The 15,721-nt window shown below is 41.8% G+C and overlaps 1 protein-coding gene across 6 annotated transcripts in view; it reads right to left on the bottom strand.

Annotated features, from left to right (window-relative positions):
- The window catches only part of LOC140395129 (ran-binding protein 3-like), a 126,927-nt gene that overhangs the window by 15,116 nt on the left and 96,090 nt on the right, over positions 1–15,721 (bottom strand). For 4 of the 6 annotated variants that reach the window (XM_072482587.1, XM_072482588.1, XM_072482589.1 and 1 more), the window contains 5 exons: positions 10,783–10,932; positions 5,350–5,459; positions 3,400–3,484; positions 2,975–3,095; positions 2,369–2,493 (listed from right to left, as the gene is read on the bottom strand). In XM_072482587.1, the coding sequence (XP_072338688.1) occupies positions 2,369–2,493; positions 2,975–3,095; positions 3,400–3,484; positions 5,350–5,459; positions 10,783–10,932 (591 nt within the window). The remainder of the gene's footprint in view (positions 1–2,368; positions 2,494–2,974; positions 3,096–3,399; positions 3,485–5,349; positions 5,460–10,782; positions 10,933–15,721) is intronic. The other 2 variants (XM_072482591.1, XM_072482592.1) reach the window with 1 other exon arrangement.

The following is a 15,721-nucleotide window of genomic DNA, read 5'->3' as shown; positions in this document are numbered from 1 at the left end:
AAATTCTTATATAGGCTTCTTACTACACTTACAAATAGAACATACAGTGCAGAAGGAGGCCATTCAGCCTATCGAGTCTGCACCGACCCACTTAAGCCCTCACTTCCATCCTATCCCCGTAACCCAATAACCCCATCTGACCTTGTTTGGTCACTAAGGACAATTTATCATGGCCAATCCACCTATACTGCACGTCTTTGGACTGTGGGAGGAAACTGGAGGACCCAGAGGAAACCCGCGCAGACACGGGGCGAACGTGCAGGTTCCGCACAGACAGTGACCCAGCGGGGAATCGAACCTGGGACCCTGGCGCTGTGAAGCCACAGCGCTATTCACTTGTGTTCCGTGCTGCCCTTAAATGCTATGTATACATTTCTTACGGCGATTCCAATATCAAAATGATCATTCTGGGCTAATAGGCTTACCAGTTATGTTTACCTCTGCTGTCAGGAGATGGTGCTCATAACGGACTTTTGATATTAATTTTGCAGCATACCTGTCACATTACCACTCGGTAAGGTAAAACACTGCTACAATCTCGGTATAGTTCCACCCGTTGTGAGTAATTGTAAATGTGTCTACTTTTAAAATGTAAAAACATATTGCTATCTTGTACATTTGATTATTTTAAAGTTCCATACGCTCTTCTTCTCCTCGCCTAACCTCTTTTGACGGTTCGTACTTACAAGTACCACCTAATAAAAATGTATTCCTGCATCCTTAGACAGCGAATCCTTCATATACCATAAATAATTTTGGATGGGCCAACCAATGTTTAGTTTTAATATATTTTCCCTTTTCCATTGTCTGATTTTCTAAAAACCTGTTTGCATACTCTGCAGGATGATGCCAGCCGCCATAGGTTCTAATAACACTGAGAATTGATTGTTGAAAGGATCTTTTCCTAGTTGGGAGTGTTCCCACTAATCTCTTCTGGGAGGGCACATATGTTTAGCCATCAACAGTGCACCACTTTTTTCCATGGGCATTCTTGGCAAGTTGCCTGCTCACAAGTTTGAAGATGTGACTAAGGAACATGGGGACTACATCAAACATCTGTCTACCTTACTTGCCATCATCCACATCTCAATATGTCAGGAGGTAGTCGCCTGGTAAGCAACGGATAATTCGTTCTAAAGTACCTCCATATACTTGGGTAGCATCCAGCTTAAGAATGTCTGCTAACTTTGGGTTTCACTATGGCAGGTTAATAAAACTGTTCTATTTTTCATAATTTTTCCATAGATTTATTGCTTGAATAACATGTATCCACATTGCTCAAAGTTTATGTGCCATAAGAAATGTGGCTGGACCCAATATAATTCACAAGCATTGGTCTGCTCTTCTATGAGACAAGCCATAGTTGTGGACTGCTTATTTGCAATCTTCTCGATGCCTGTGTCAAGACCTCACTGGCATTGATATCAGCGTCTTCAGACAACAGGTTGTCTCTGGAGAAAATGAAGGTGCATGAGCATCAAACGTCTTGCATCCCACAACACGCAGATGGCTGGTGTTCTCTAGCCTCAGGATACACATGCAACATTAAATCCAAACCCTGTATTGTACAAAGTGAGCAAAGTATTTTGGAATGACAGTCTGAAATAAGAAGTGTACTCATGGAAAACATACAACACCAAGACCTACAAGGTGTATGAATCTGGTCTCGGTCATCAACCATTGCCCATTACAAAAATGGATTAACCTGCATGGTGACAGCACCTGACTGATTAACTTTATACAATACAGTAAATTAATTTGAAATACATCGCTGACATATACAGAAGTTTAAAACCCAGTGAAAACTTCAAGAAACCCTTTTACAGAGAAAACTTTATGAAGGACTGCACGGCAATACTTGAACAAAATATCTTGTTAGTGTGCCAGCAAGAGAATGAACTCTTACAGATGACAGGTAGTACAAAGAATTTAGGTATGTTACCATAGGATGGTTTATAAGAAACAGGTACTTGAGATTAACGTTACACCTATGTGGAACCTACAGTGAACCATAAACTTTCATTTGTATTTAAAAAAAGAAACAGGTGCATGATTTCAAGGGAAATGGAAAAGGGCAGGGGAGCATAATTAGGATTAAAAATATGAGTCACTGTGGCCAAAAAAATTATAAAATAGATTTAATGAGCTAACTGAACCAGTTCATATGAAGAGCCAATCATCACGGCTGCTTTGACACGCTTCTCAGTAGAAACCTTGGGAGTAGATTTCTAGCTGGGGCAGCTACAAAGAGGGTAAAAATAAAAAAATAAAAATTTACCCTTTTAATTCAGTAGAACGACAGCAATTCCCAAGAATTAGTCAAATTAAATACTCACACTTAGGCATTTTTGGAGTTTCAGTCACATACCTGTAAGACATTACTCTCTGCTTCTTCCCCAGTGATAACTTCTACTTTTTCCAGTAGGCATTTCTTAGCTGTTGCTTTGGTGTAAGCAGCTGCAGACTCCTCCAGTGATTCTGTCACATTGTTTACTGGAATGAAACAGAAGTAAATTAATACTTGCAAGTATTTGGGGTTTCATCAAGTCTCATACAATTTTACATTATTTTTTTTTTCTCCAAGCCCAACAACCATTGTGACTCAGGTAAATGCAGCACCGATGGTTGTTAGCATCATCCCACAACAGCAAATCAGAATGATACATGCAAGCAGATCCAATATACAGTACCGGGTTAATGGCTAGGGTAACAAACCAAAATACTGCAGATGCTGAGAAGCTGACAATGAAAACAGAAACGCTCAGTTGGTCAGGCAGCCCGTGCAAAGAGAAAAATAGAGTTCGCATTTCAGGTTGGTGCCCTTTGTTCTGAGGAAAGGTCATCGATCTGAATCATTAACTGTGTTTCTCTCCCCACAGATGCTACCTGCTCTGCTGAGTATTTCCAGCATTTTCTGTTTTTATTAAAGGTCAAGGTAGCTATTTTTAAAATCCCTTAGCTAACCAGTCAGTACCTTTCTCTGGTATAGTTTCCTGTATTGGTTCAGGCACAGATCCTGATGCAACGCTTGAATTTTCTCCAAATATCTGGTCCTTGTTGCTTTCAATATTCGCATCACCTGGCCGCGGCAAACTCTGCAAATACAATTAGCAATTCTAGGAACAGCGATGATCACTTCCTTGTTACTACATTACAAGTTATATTCAAATATACCAATTATTGCAGACTTTTCAGCTATCAAATTAATGTCTGAGCCATGTTATGCTAGTAAATAAAAAAAACTTCAAATTATTCAACAGCACGACTCAAGAATAAACCAGTTGTGTGTGTTAGGGCTCTTCTTCCACTTGGCACATGCACAACTTGCAACCATCTGTACAACGACAATGTGGAGAGCGCATAAGATCATGAATGAAGTAGTTAATGCGCTGCACTCACCAATACCCTTTCACTCATGTTCTCCCCAAAAACAAACTTGGCACTTCTCGCATTACTATCTGCATTTTCTCCCGAGTCCAACAGACTAAAGTTGGGAGAGAAAAATAAATAACACCTGAGCAACTGGGCAGAAATATGGCAGATGTAATTCAGTATGGGCAAGTACAAAGCATTACACATTGAAAGAATCGCAGGCACATTGAATGAATGGTGTTGAGCTAGTTCTGAGCGGGGCTGGAAGGGATCTGGAAGGGATGGCAGTGCTGAACTTTAATATCAAATCAAGTCTGTATCGTGCACAATGCTTTGCTACGGCCACATCAGGTTCTGATTGTGATAGAAAGGAAACATCTCAACCCTGGAAGTGCTGCAAACAAAGCCCAAAGGGCTGATCTCCGGGACCTGAGGACTTTGCCATGAGAAAAGACTAGAAAAATGTACTTGCTTCAGTCTTCAAGGATTAGCCCTTTAGAGGCACATAACATACCAAGGAGAAGTAGAAACTGAGATAGAATAACTTTACAGCACAATTTTACAATAAATCAGAATTACATGAAAAAGGGACATAAATAGAAATTAGGAAAATGCGAGAAAGGACTGATGTCAGAAAGCTTTCCTTCATACAAATGAAAATGAATGAAAATGAAAATTGCTTATTGTCACAAGTAGGCTTCAAATGAAGTTACTGTGAAAAGCCCCTAGTCGTCACATTCTGGCGCCTGTTCGGGGAGGCTGGTACGGGAAATGAGTACTTGGAATAATTTTCTGGGTAGTGCAATAGTGAAAAACAAAGTATCCAAGAGGCAGATATTGTTGTGAGGTGGCTGAGAAATTATACATTTCTGTGGAAGGATGAGCTCAATTTTAATTTGTACATATCTTTCAAATCATTGAGAGTCATTTAATTAGACATTAATTATTGCAGGGTCAGAATAAAAAAAGTGAAAGCATCTAAGTCCTTGGCCCTCTTAGGTGGTGCCCTACTCATGGTATCACCAGGAATCTCCGGCAAGAGGCCCAGTGCCTCTCTATGGGATGGTGGAAGAAGATGAAATCAGAATAACGGTAATTGCCAGGGCCCTTATACACCTCCATGCTAGAAGCAGCTTTGGTACAGCTACAGACAGTGGATCATTCATTTGTGCATGGATAATAATGTTGTTGAGCAAGAAATGGGAAAAGAGCAAAACATGATACATCACTTACTTTGGGTATGTATTTTTTCCCCATTCTTTGAATGTAGTTTAACCCCTATAATAAAGCCAAGGGTGGCATTTGGATTTTGGGAAGGGTAGGTGAAGAGTGCAATAGACCAAACTAAACTACTTAAGGAAAGCTTTCCCAAGGGTAGGGAATAGTGAGAACAAGAATGTTAATAGATTTAAGAAAGATCGAGCGTGGAGCCAGAGATGAGGGGTGGTAGAAAATGCTAGTCTTAAGAGAAACATGGAGAAGAAACTGCATATTTGATGAACTGAAAGAAAATAATTTTCGCTTTTCAAATAAAGGGAATGAAGATCAAGTTAAACTGTTAGGGGCCTGGAGGTTGCTGTAGTGTTGAAACAGAATTGGATTGAGTTATTATCTATTACACCATACTGTTTACAATTAAAATTTGGACCAAAATGACAGTGAAAGTTGAGTCTACAGCAACATAGTTGCAGAATGTAATTTTGGATTCAAAATTTTTAAATTTTACAGCAGAGTGATAAGCAAGGGTGCACTACAAGGCATCACTTGAGGCATGTTTAAACTGCACGGACAAAGACAAACAAACAAGCAACATCCCAAACATCCCAGACAGTCACTTCTGTTTAGAAATTAGTATCTTAGCGGTTATCCCTTACGGTCCTGCATTTATCAAAACATCAAGCACTTTACTGGTTCCGAATGCTTTGTAAGTCGTAGGCTACACGAATTCCATAAATACAAATGGATTTAACCACTTACTTTGTCGTATTTTGTTTGATGTACTGGAGAAAGTAGTTGGTAGCTGGTAATGTTTCTCCATCCACAGACGTTTGCTTCAGAGCACATGTAAAGTCACTGCCCTCCATCATCTGCAACACATCAAATATATCACAGGTATGCACAAGCTAGAACATGGGACATCTCAGATACAAGGTTCCAACATCAGTTACCTTTATCCATCTCTTGATACTCAGTTTCTGTTGAGTGATATATGCAAGAGCAGATAGTAAAACATGCTTAGTGGACGAGGAGATATCTTTTCTCGGAGGGTTGTGCAACTTTGGAACTCTGCCTCAGAAAGTGGTGCAGGCGGGGTCACTGAATATTTTAAAGGCGGGGGTAGATTGATTCTCTTTCCGAACAAGAATCCAAGGTTTTCATAGGCAGATGAGAATTTGGAATTCCAAAAAGAAATGGATCAGCCATGATTTTATTAAATGCAGAGGAGGCTTGAGGGTTTGATAGGCTTAATCTTGCTCCTAGTTTGGTATGTTCGCTTTCCAAATATTTGTGTTATGAGGGCTTCAGAAGTTGCTAACTTCAAATGAAGCAAAACTGAAAACTAACTGTGCTATTATCTATAATGGTAACACACAGTTGTGTATGTCCGTAATCTTCTGATTGATCTATGAATTGCTGTGCTGGGTGGAGCCAGGCGTACACGAGGCACGTGAGAGGAATGGAAGACCGAAGCTCGTTAGGCATGTACTTCTGCTAGTGGTTGGTGGCAGCAGCATGTTGAGAGGGGAAGGTTAAGAAAAAGAACATAATGGGGGCCAATGACAAAGTTACCCAAGCTGGAGGGATGGTGTGATGGTGGTAAGGGTGGTGGTTAATGAGAGAAAAACAGTGTACGGTTAAAAGGGGGGTCCCAACAACATACTGGTTGGCGATGTGGGGTTTGAGGGGGGGGGGGGGGGGGGGGGGGGAAAGAGAGAGGGAAAGAGAGAGAGAGAGAGAGAGAGAGAGAGAGAATGGTATGTGGAGATGTATCATGAAGGGATAGGAGTACTGCATAGAAGGGATAGGGTGTGCAGCATGGGGGATATAGAATGCCAGGGGTATGGAATGGGGAAGGATAAAATGGGGACGGTATGAGTGGAGTGAGAGGCGACATGGAAAAGTTGGAATGGTATGGAAGGGATGGCATGGGAGGCATGGATGTGCTGACGTAATTGGTTAAGTATACAAATTTGACCGCAAATGCTTTTCAGGGCTCTGTTGGCATTCCATGAAGTATCTTTTAGAGGAACAGAAGAATTTTTAGGAACAGAAAATCCTAACAAATCCTTATTTTCTTTGAAATCAAGTCCACCTTATCACCATGCATCTCAATATTGACTCCATCAGTGAAATGCCCATACGACATCTCAAGGGGATGGATGGGAGAAAGGTGTAACATTAACTCCAGCATAGAGTTGTTGGGCCAAATGGCCAAACATTCAATTCTATTACCCTTTGAATCAATATAATTTCCTTCATACTTTTAAATTTCATGTCCCCTAGTATTTGAACTTTTGTTGCAATGAACTCCTTGACACAGGCAATTTGCTAAATTCTCTTCATTATCTGGAAAATGTCAGTGAGTCACTCAATCTCTTTAAAGAAAACAGGCCTAATTTCCTTAAATGGTTTTTCCTAATTTAACATTTTAGATATTAAGAATCACCAGCATAGTTTGCCTCTCCATAAATTTGCAGAGAAATTATATCCTTCAAATGATTTGACAACTGAACTGCATGCAGTTTCCCTCACTTACCTTTCATCTACAATCTACAGGCTTTTAATACTTGGATTTGGTATAACCCACTACTTTGTTTACCTGCACTCACAAATTGGTTGTGTCCTGGTGGTTAGCCAGCTCCCTCCATGCAACTGACACTTATGCTTTTGCTGAGAGTGGTGGTGCGTGGTAGCAGGCTTCAGCCATAATATGTCAGTTCTTTGCTTCACCTCTTGCACCACTATCTCCAACTCTAAAACATCAAAAGAGAGCAGTGCTCCCCATATCCCCCCCCCCATTGTGCCATTGTTGCTACCACTACAATATTGCCGTTCATGAGTAGTGCAGCCTGTTATTAGGTGCTGTCATGCCCAATGTTTCATCTGCAGTGTACTTACAAGGCAAATCCCTGAAGCTTTTCCTGTGCATGTAGTTGTACTTACTTCAAATATATTTATTAAAGTTTGCATTTTTTCACTACATAAAAATAGATGAGACGGCAACAGTTTACATGTTGTTCTTTTTCGGCACCCCCCACCCCCCCCCCCCCCCCCCCCCCCCCCCCCACCCACCCCACCCACCACCACCACCACCACCCCCCCAAATTCCCCTCTTCTGCTGTTTTTGGGGGCTGTCGTCCTGGGACCCCTCATTTCGTGGTTTCATGGGTCCGCCGACTCGCTCGCTGCACTTGCCCTTTCCCACCGTTTTGGCTTCCCTGCAACCTCTCTAGCTAATGTTTGCTGGCATACTACTCTTATTCTTTGCCTTTTTAGTTGAGGAGCTGAATGAGTCCGAATTTTCAGGCTAAACTCAGCCATGGGTGCCTATTTTGCTGTGTTCTGGAGGAGTGCCACCTGATGCGACTATCCCCATCACCAGAAGTCACATGTAGTGTAGTGAAATTAGGAGCAAGGATTCCCATCACACAATTTGTCATGGCCCACCTTTGCATTAAGGATGGATATTCGGACATGTGTAGCCTCCATTTGTTCCATATTATTATTTCAACAGACTATTAAATGAAGTGAAAAACTCCTTCGTGACTGTGACTCTGCTGAATCTTAAATCCTGCTGTATAAATCCTGTGTTGTATAAGGCACAGTTCTTTGTTTGCCCACTGCAAACTTTGTTTGCTTAACTGCAAACTTCTAGAATTTAAAAAAAAATTCACACTAGTGTAGGAGAGTTGGTAAAAAGTGCATGAAATGGTACACACACAAAAAGAAAATGTGGAATGTAAATAGAAAAAAGCTACAATTATGCATTAACTCAAACACAAAAATTCAAAAGACAGCCCAAGATTCCGACTGCAGGTGCTTTGTCAAGAATGCAAAGTCAACATACAAAACATCAACTTGCTTTGCCTTTAACCAGATGGTCACATGCCCAAAATGCATCGTCTTCCAAAAATATGGGGAAAATAGCTAACGTTCGAATATACTATTTTCATGCTCCTTTATTCTTATAATACCTTCACATTACCTCGCTGAGCTGATCTTTGTATATACCATCTGCTTGCTGCCACCTCTTTCCAGCATGTTAGCTGACCACTTAATTCATCATCTCATCTCAGAGAAGAGTTAGTATTTAAGATAATTATTTTCAATCTGTTGTTCTCTTTTTTGCTCTGTTTTGTTCAGTTCTATTAACTTCCAGTTTATTTTTATACAGGTACTAACAGAGTTGCTTTAAACAAAAACCCAGAATCATTAAGATTACAGTTAAGGAAGCCAATCGACAGTTCATGTTCTCCAACTTGAGCTTACTCTATTTCGTTCCAGTTTCTACATAATTCTAAGTATTTCATTTCAATTATTTATTGCATTACCTTTCAAAAGCTATTATTTTTGATTCAGGTATTGCCTGTGGCAAAGTCCACGCTTTAGTGACTATGGAAAGATTTCTTCTCAGCTGTCCCCACATTCTTCAAAAGATAATACTCCCTCTATTCCTTTGTTACTAATTAGCCAACCACAAGAAACATTCTTTCATCGCATGTCCTCTCAAAAGCTATTATTTTGATAATCTTCCCCTTAAATTTCTCTATTCTAATAAAAAGACCTACATTTTGAACAAGCTTGCAATTTTAATTTTCCATCTTTCTCGCACGCTGACCTTTCTGTCCTTGACCCACTGCAATGTTCCAATAAAGCTCATCATGAGCTCGAACAACAGCAGCTCATCTTTCATTTAGGCACTTTGCAGCCTTCTAGAGTCCACATGGACTTCAACAATTTCGGACCATAACCTCCCTTTGGCTCTGCACAACAACTCTTTTGACATTTAATGCCTCCCATCTTCCACCCCATTACTCTTTTGTTCTTTTACCACCCAGCACCCATTTCACCTGCTCAAAACCTATTACACTTCGAAGATATCAGTTCGAATGAAAAGTCAGTCATCTGAAATGGTAACCCTGCTGATCTCGCCATGGATGCTACCTGACCTGCTGAACTTTTTGGGAACTTTCGATTTTTATTCCAAACTTCCTCCAGTACCTTACTTTTGTGAAAGTTTCACATGTTCTGGTAGCTATTTAATACTGCAAGGCCAATAGTACTCTTCACAAACTTTCATTTTGTCATAGTTAGGCTGCTATGCGCTCATCATCACAGTTAGACTCAATCTCGCTCGTGTCGTTCCCTGTTTTCCAATTTCTTATTACCCTTCATCGGTTCACTCTTGATAAACATGACTGATGCTAATTTTCCTCACACCAAACTTTCAATAGATTCTGACTGTAGCATTAGGTACATATTGCTCATGTTTACGTCACCCAAGGGTATATACTGCCACTTTTAAATACATCTCACCTCTGTTACACCATGATTTATACCAAAACAAAATCTCTGTTAATAAAAGTAAAGAAATTAAACCATCATTTGATCACCACTATCCAGTCAATTCTTGACTCCAACATATCCCTTGTTTCTACCAATGACTGAAAATAATTAAGAAATCAGGAACTTACAACTTTTCTCTTTTAATTTCCAAGGATCTGTCTAAAGCCATTTTCAATTTCTGAGTACTTTTATCATGTGCCATTAAGGACAATATGGTTTGTACAACTTGGTCTTCTTGCACACCAGTTTATTTGCATTAACCTGTTTCAAGTGTAACCCTAGTGCTGGTAGACAGCCCACTGCGTTATTAACATCACTGCAGCAGAATTAATATGCACAAAACATACCATTGAATTTGGAACGATTAGAACCTTGTTAGTACTTCACTGTGCTTCATCTCTCCAAGTTATTCTAATTCTCAGTTTCAACTTCCTTTGTGAGATTAAAATCCTTGCTGCCATTTGATGAGTAAAATGCATTTCATACGGTCATGTTTTGTGTCGTTCCCTGTCTTCCAATTTCTTATTACCATTCATAGGTTCATTCTTGATAAACATGACTGATGCTAATTTTCCTCACACTAAATAGATTCTTACAGTAGCATTAGGTACATATTGCTCATGTTTACATCACCCAAGGGTATATACTGCCACTCTCTTCACAAATCAACATTAAATTCTTTTTTTAAAAGCTTCAAACAACAAATGATACAGGAAATTATGCATGGGATTAATGAAATTACATTAACCCAAAGAACTGTTCAATGCAAGCACACACTACAGGGGGATTTGTAAGAGTGGTGAACAGCACATGGTGACTTTTCAATATTGTAATAACATGAACCTTCACTCTGTCTTGAAGATTTTCCCCAAACACGAAGTTCGTCTGTTCCATAAGCTGCTCAGGTTGCTCCTGGCTATCCACCTTCTCTTCCTTCTCATCTACTTCACAGCTGCTCTTGGATTCTGATGATTCAGCTAATTTTGTATTCTCCTGGAAATGTGGAGAAATCATTTTAAGTGAGCTATGTACACATCCCAGTAACCCAAATATCAGGCAATAAGGACTTATATACAAAGTAAATTTCCCAAAACCTATTTTAGGGGGTCCACCTTGCCAAACAGAAAGAGTGACTGCCTCAAAGATCTTCTGCCATCATTATCACTAAAACATTTAATCTACACTTAAACAAGAGCTTTAACAAAGGAATGTTACATTCTTCCTTATTCAGTCAACCTCGACATACAAATAGTTGCGTACCAAAGTTCAAGATATGGTTCCACCGTTGGCTCAGTTGGTAAACTAGTGCCCAGTGTGGAACTGAGTCATACAACCAAGGTCCCAGGTTCGATCCCTGGTCTATCCTGAGTTAGCTGATCTCAGCTGCAGCAGGTGTACGGGTGCTCCAATTGGCCTTAGTGCCCCAGGGCTAGGGAGGAGAGAAAAAAATAATCAGCCAGGGCTCCCACTCCTGATCATTATCCAGTGACTTGCTAGAAAGTGCATTTGCGGTCATCGGACAAGGACAGGATTGGCTTGGCTGTGGTGCCTCCCATGATTACTACTCCCACTTTCTTCCTTTACAGATTCTGCTCTAGAACATTGCATGGTCACATCTCAAGCTGCTTATTAGGCATTGCCCCACATTGGCACCTGCCCTGATACTGACTTGCTCACACCTCCGCTTCCGGCTACTTCGCCAACACGTGCTCAAACAGCACCAAGATCAATAGTACCCCGTCAAGGAAGGAAATCAATGAAGGAAGCAGGTAAGCTGGCTGAATATATTCCAAAGCTGAAGATTCTGGAGCTCACCAAGTTGCCCCAAGACGCCACTTTCTCCATACCCTTCAAATCACAGCCAGCCTCACTACACTGGGGCCTACCAACATCTTCAGACTGTTCAGCTGGCCTTAGACCTTTTCCACTGGTTTGACTGTCTACTCAACAAATAATAATAATAATCGCTTATTGTCACAAGTAGGCTTCAATGAAGTTACCGTGAAAAATCTTCCACCATCAAGCACCAAACAACCTTGCGTCACTGAATCTACAAATATCTGGCAACTGATGGAAGTTTTGCTTGCAATCAACGAGTTACAATCAAATTTTATCTGGGCCTCTTCTGCTCTTCTTCATGCACCTTTTGCTCATTTGAGGCTCTCACCATCTTTCATTCCTTCTACTGTTCCCTACTGCCTTGCTGAGACCTCCTGTTTTCATACTATGTAATAATAATAATAATTGCTTAGTCACAAGTAGGCTTCAATGAAGTTACTGTGAAAAGCCCCCAGTCGCCACATTCCGGCGCCTGTTCGGGGAGGCCGGTACGGGAATTGAACACGCGCTGCTGGCATTATTCTGCATTACAAGCCAGCTATTTAGTCCAGTGTGCTAAACCAGCCCCATTTGTGGCTACTTGACCTCAGCATCTTCAACCCCCATACTACATGGTTTCCAATTTCTCTGCCCTCCTCTCGAGTATTTACATCAATTTCCTCACCGACAGTAAATCCTTTGCATTTTATGCTGTTTTGCACTCCAAGTCACACCTGCCTGTCCCTCAACATCTTCTGAGGGGGAAGAAAACTCCCCCACAGCTCCCAACTACTGTCCTGCCAGTGTGACCCTCCATCCATTATGGCACCAATGCTGATGTTCATTTTCTCAGCAACTTTAAATTCTGCCTCTTAATCTAAATCCCCACAAAGTTGCTCATGGTCTTCCACCTTTTGAATCACAGATCTGAAAGCACACAGCACCTGACTTGACTTTGTCTCGTTTGAATATGTTAAATATCGGCGGGAGCGGTGCGCAAGTGATTTCTGGGAGGTAAGTTTCTCCTTTAAAAACACTTACCTTCACAGGAACAGGCCTTGGGATTTCGGCGGGAGCAGTGCGCAAGTGATTTCTGGGAGGTAAGTTTCGCCTTTAAAAACACTTAACTAGTCCCGTTTCTGTTCTTCTTTTCTGTTTTATTTCTTTTAATATAAGGCGGGAACCGGAAGTTCGACTTCTGGGAAGGCCCCCCCCCCCCCCCCAAAAACCAATAAATTCTGGTGGAGAGGAAACCCGAGACACTACACGTGTAGTGTCTCCCACCCGCCCTCCTCCTCTAACCTAATAATAAGATCCATTGGTGTGAGGTAAGTGCCATATTATATTATTATTATTAGCATTATTATATTATATTACTAGCATTGCGCAGGTCAAGGAGACACAGCCTGAGTGAGAGAGATACAGACAGTGAGAATTTGGTAGTTTGGTGCAGTGAGGTAACCAGGAAAGGTAAGTGGTTAATCTAATTGTGCTGTTTTTCAGTTAAAAGTGCAGTATAGATTAGTGTCTGATTGGCTGAAGCTGCCCCCACCATAAACTTAAATTAAACTAATTAATGAATTAGTGATGGCTGGTCAGGTGATGTGCTTGAGCTGCTTGATGTGGGAGCTGGCAGATCCCATTGCGAGCTGCAGCGACCACATCTGCAGTAAGTGTTGGCTGCTCGAAGAGCTCCGGCTCAGAGTTGATTAGCTGGAGTCTGAGCTTCAAACACTGAGGCACATCCGGGAGGGGGAGACTTACCTGGACACTGTGTTTCAGTCACACCTGTCAGAGTAAGTAGTTTAAATCCTGCCAGTGGCCAGGGACAGCAGGGTGTGACTGCAAGTCAGGCAGGTAAAGGGAACCAGCAGTCAGGAACTCAGGGGCCTCAGCCCTTGACTCTGTCCAACAGGTATGAGGCACTTGCTCCCTGTGTGGATGGCGAACAGGGTTGCAGGAAGGATGAGTCAGCTGACCAAGGCACTATGGTTCAGCAAGCCATTCAAGGGGAGGGAGTAAATAGGCAAGTTGTAGGGGATTCTATTATCAGGGGGATAGATAGTATCCTTTGTGAGCAGGATAAAGAGTCCCACATGGTATGTTGCCTGCCCGGTGCTAGGGTGCGGGACATCTCTGACCGGCTTGAAACGATACTGGAGAGGGAGGGGGAGGATCCAGTTGTTGTGGTCCATGTCGGTACCAACAACAGAGGCAAGTCTAGGAAAGAGGACCTGTTTAAAGATTATAAAGAGCTTGGATTCAAATTAAAAAACAGGTCCTCAAGGGTCATAATCTCCGGATTATTGCCCAAGCCACGTGCAAATTGGCATAGGGAGGCAAGAATAAGGGAAGTTAACACGTGGCTGAAAGAGTGGCGTGGGAATGAGGGGTTCCTTTTCATGGGACACTGGCATCAGTTTTGGGACAGGGGGGACCTATACCGTTGGGATGGTCTCCACCTGAACCGAGCTGGAACTGGCGAAGAGAGTAAATAGGGTGGTCAATAGGACTTTAAACTAAAGATTGGGGGGGGAAGGGAAAGTCAGGGAACCAAGAGGTGAAGTAATCAGCGGGGAGCGTAGCTGCGTAGGAATACAAAAAAACACGAACAGACAAAACTCGAGTGGTTACGATTGTCCCCATCCCACAAAATATGACACAGTGTATGGAAAGGCTCAGTAAACCAAGGTCCACCACACTAAGAAAACAAAAAGGGACGGTCAATAGAGAATTAAAGGTGCTATATTTAAATGCGCGCAGTGTACGGATCAAGGTAGATGAGCTTGTGGCCCAGATTGTGACTGGCAGGTATGATGTGGTAGGCATCACAGAGACATGGTTGCAGGTGGTTCAGGACTGGCATTTAAACATCCAGGGATTCACAACCTATCGAAAAGACAGAGAGGTGGGCAGAGGGGGCGGGGTTGCCTTGTTAATTAGGAATGAAATTAAATCAATAGCACTAAACGACATAGGATCAGATGATGTGGAGTCTGTGTGGGTAGAGTTGAGGAACCACATAGCAAAAAAACCATAATGGGAGTTATGTACAGGCCTCCTAACAGTGGTCAGGACCGGGGGCACAAAATGCACCACGAAATAGAAAGTGCATGTCAGAAAGGCAAGGTCACAGTGATCATGGGGGACTTCAATATGCAGGTGGACTGGGTAAATAATGCTGCCAGTGGACCCAAGGAAAGGGAATTCATTGAATGTTTACAGGAGGGCTTTTTGGAACAGCTTGTGATGGAGCCCACGAGGGAACAGGCCATTCTGGACTTACTGTTATGTAATGAGCCAGACTTGATTAAAGATCTTAAAGTAAGGGAGCACTTAGGAGGCAGTGATCATAATATGGTCGAATTCAATCTCCAATTTGAAAGAAAGAAGGTAGAATCAGATGTAAAGGTGTTACAGTTAAATAAAGGTAACTACAGGGGCATGAGGGAGGAACTGACGAAAATCAACTGGGAGCAGAGCCTAGTGGGAAAGACAGTAGAACAGCAATGGCAGGAGTTTCTGGGAGTGATTGAGGACACAGTACAGAGGTTCATCCCAAAGAAAAGAAAGGTTATCAGCGGGGGGATTAGGCAGCCATGGCTGACAAAGGAAGTTAGGGAATGCATCAAAGCAAAAGAGGAAGCCTATAATGTGGCAAAGAGTAGTGGGAAGTCAGAAGATTGGGAAGACTATAAAAACAAACAGAGGATAACAAAGAGAGAAATAAGGAGAGGATCAAATTTGAAGGTAGGCTAGCCAGTAACATTAGGAATGATAGTAAAAGTTTCTTTAAATACATTAAAAACAAACGGGAGGCAAAAGTTGACATTGGGCCGCTCCAAAATGACGCTGGTAATTTTGTGATGGGAGACAAGGAAATAGCTGAGGAACTGAATAAGTACTTTGCGTCAGTCTTCACAGTAGAAGACATGAGTAATATCCCAACAATTCCGGAGAGTCA

Source organism: Scyliorhinus torazame, chromosome 18 (assembly GCF_047496885.1).
Source record: "Scyliorhinus torazame isolate Kashiwa2021f chromosome 18, sScyTor2.1, whole genome shotgun sequence".
NCBI classification, from domain to species: Eukaryota; Metazoa; Chordata; class Chondrichthyes; order Carcharhiniformes; family Scyliorhinidae; genus Scyliorhinus; species Scyliorhinus torazame.
This window is presented reverse-complemented; position numbering and strand designations above follow the sequence as displayed.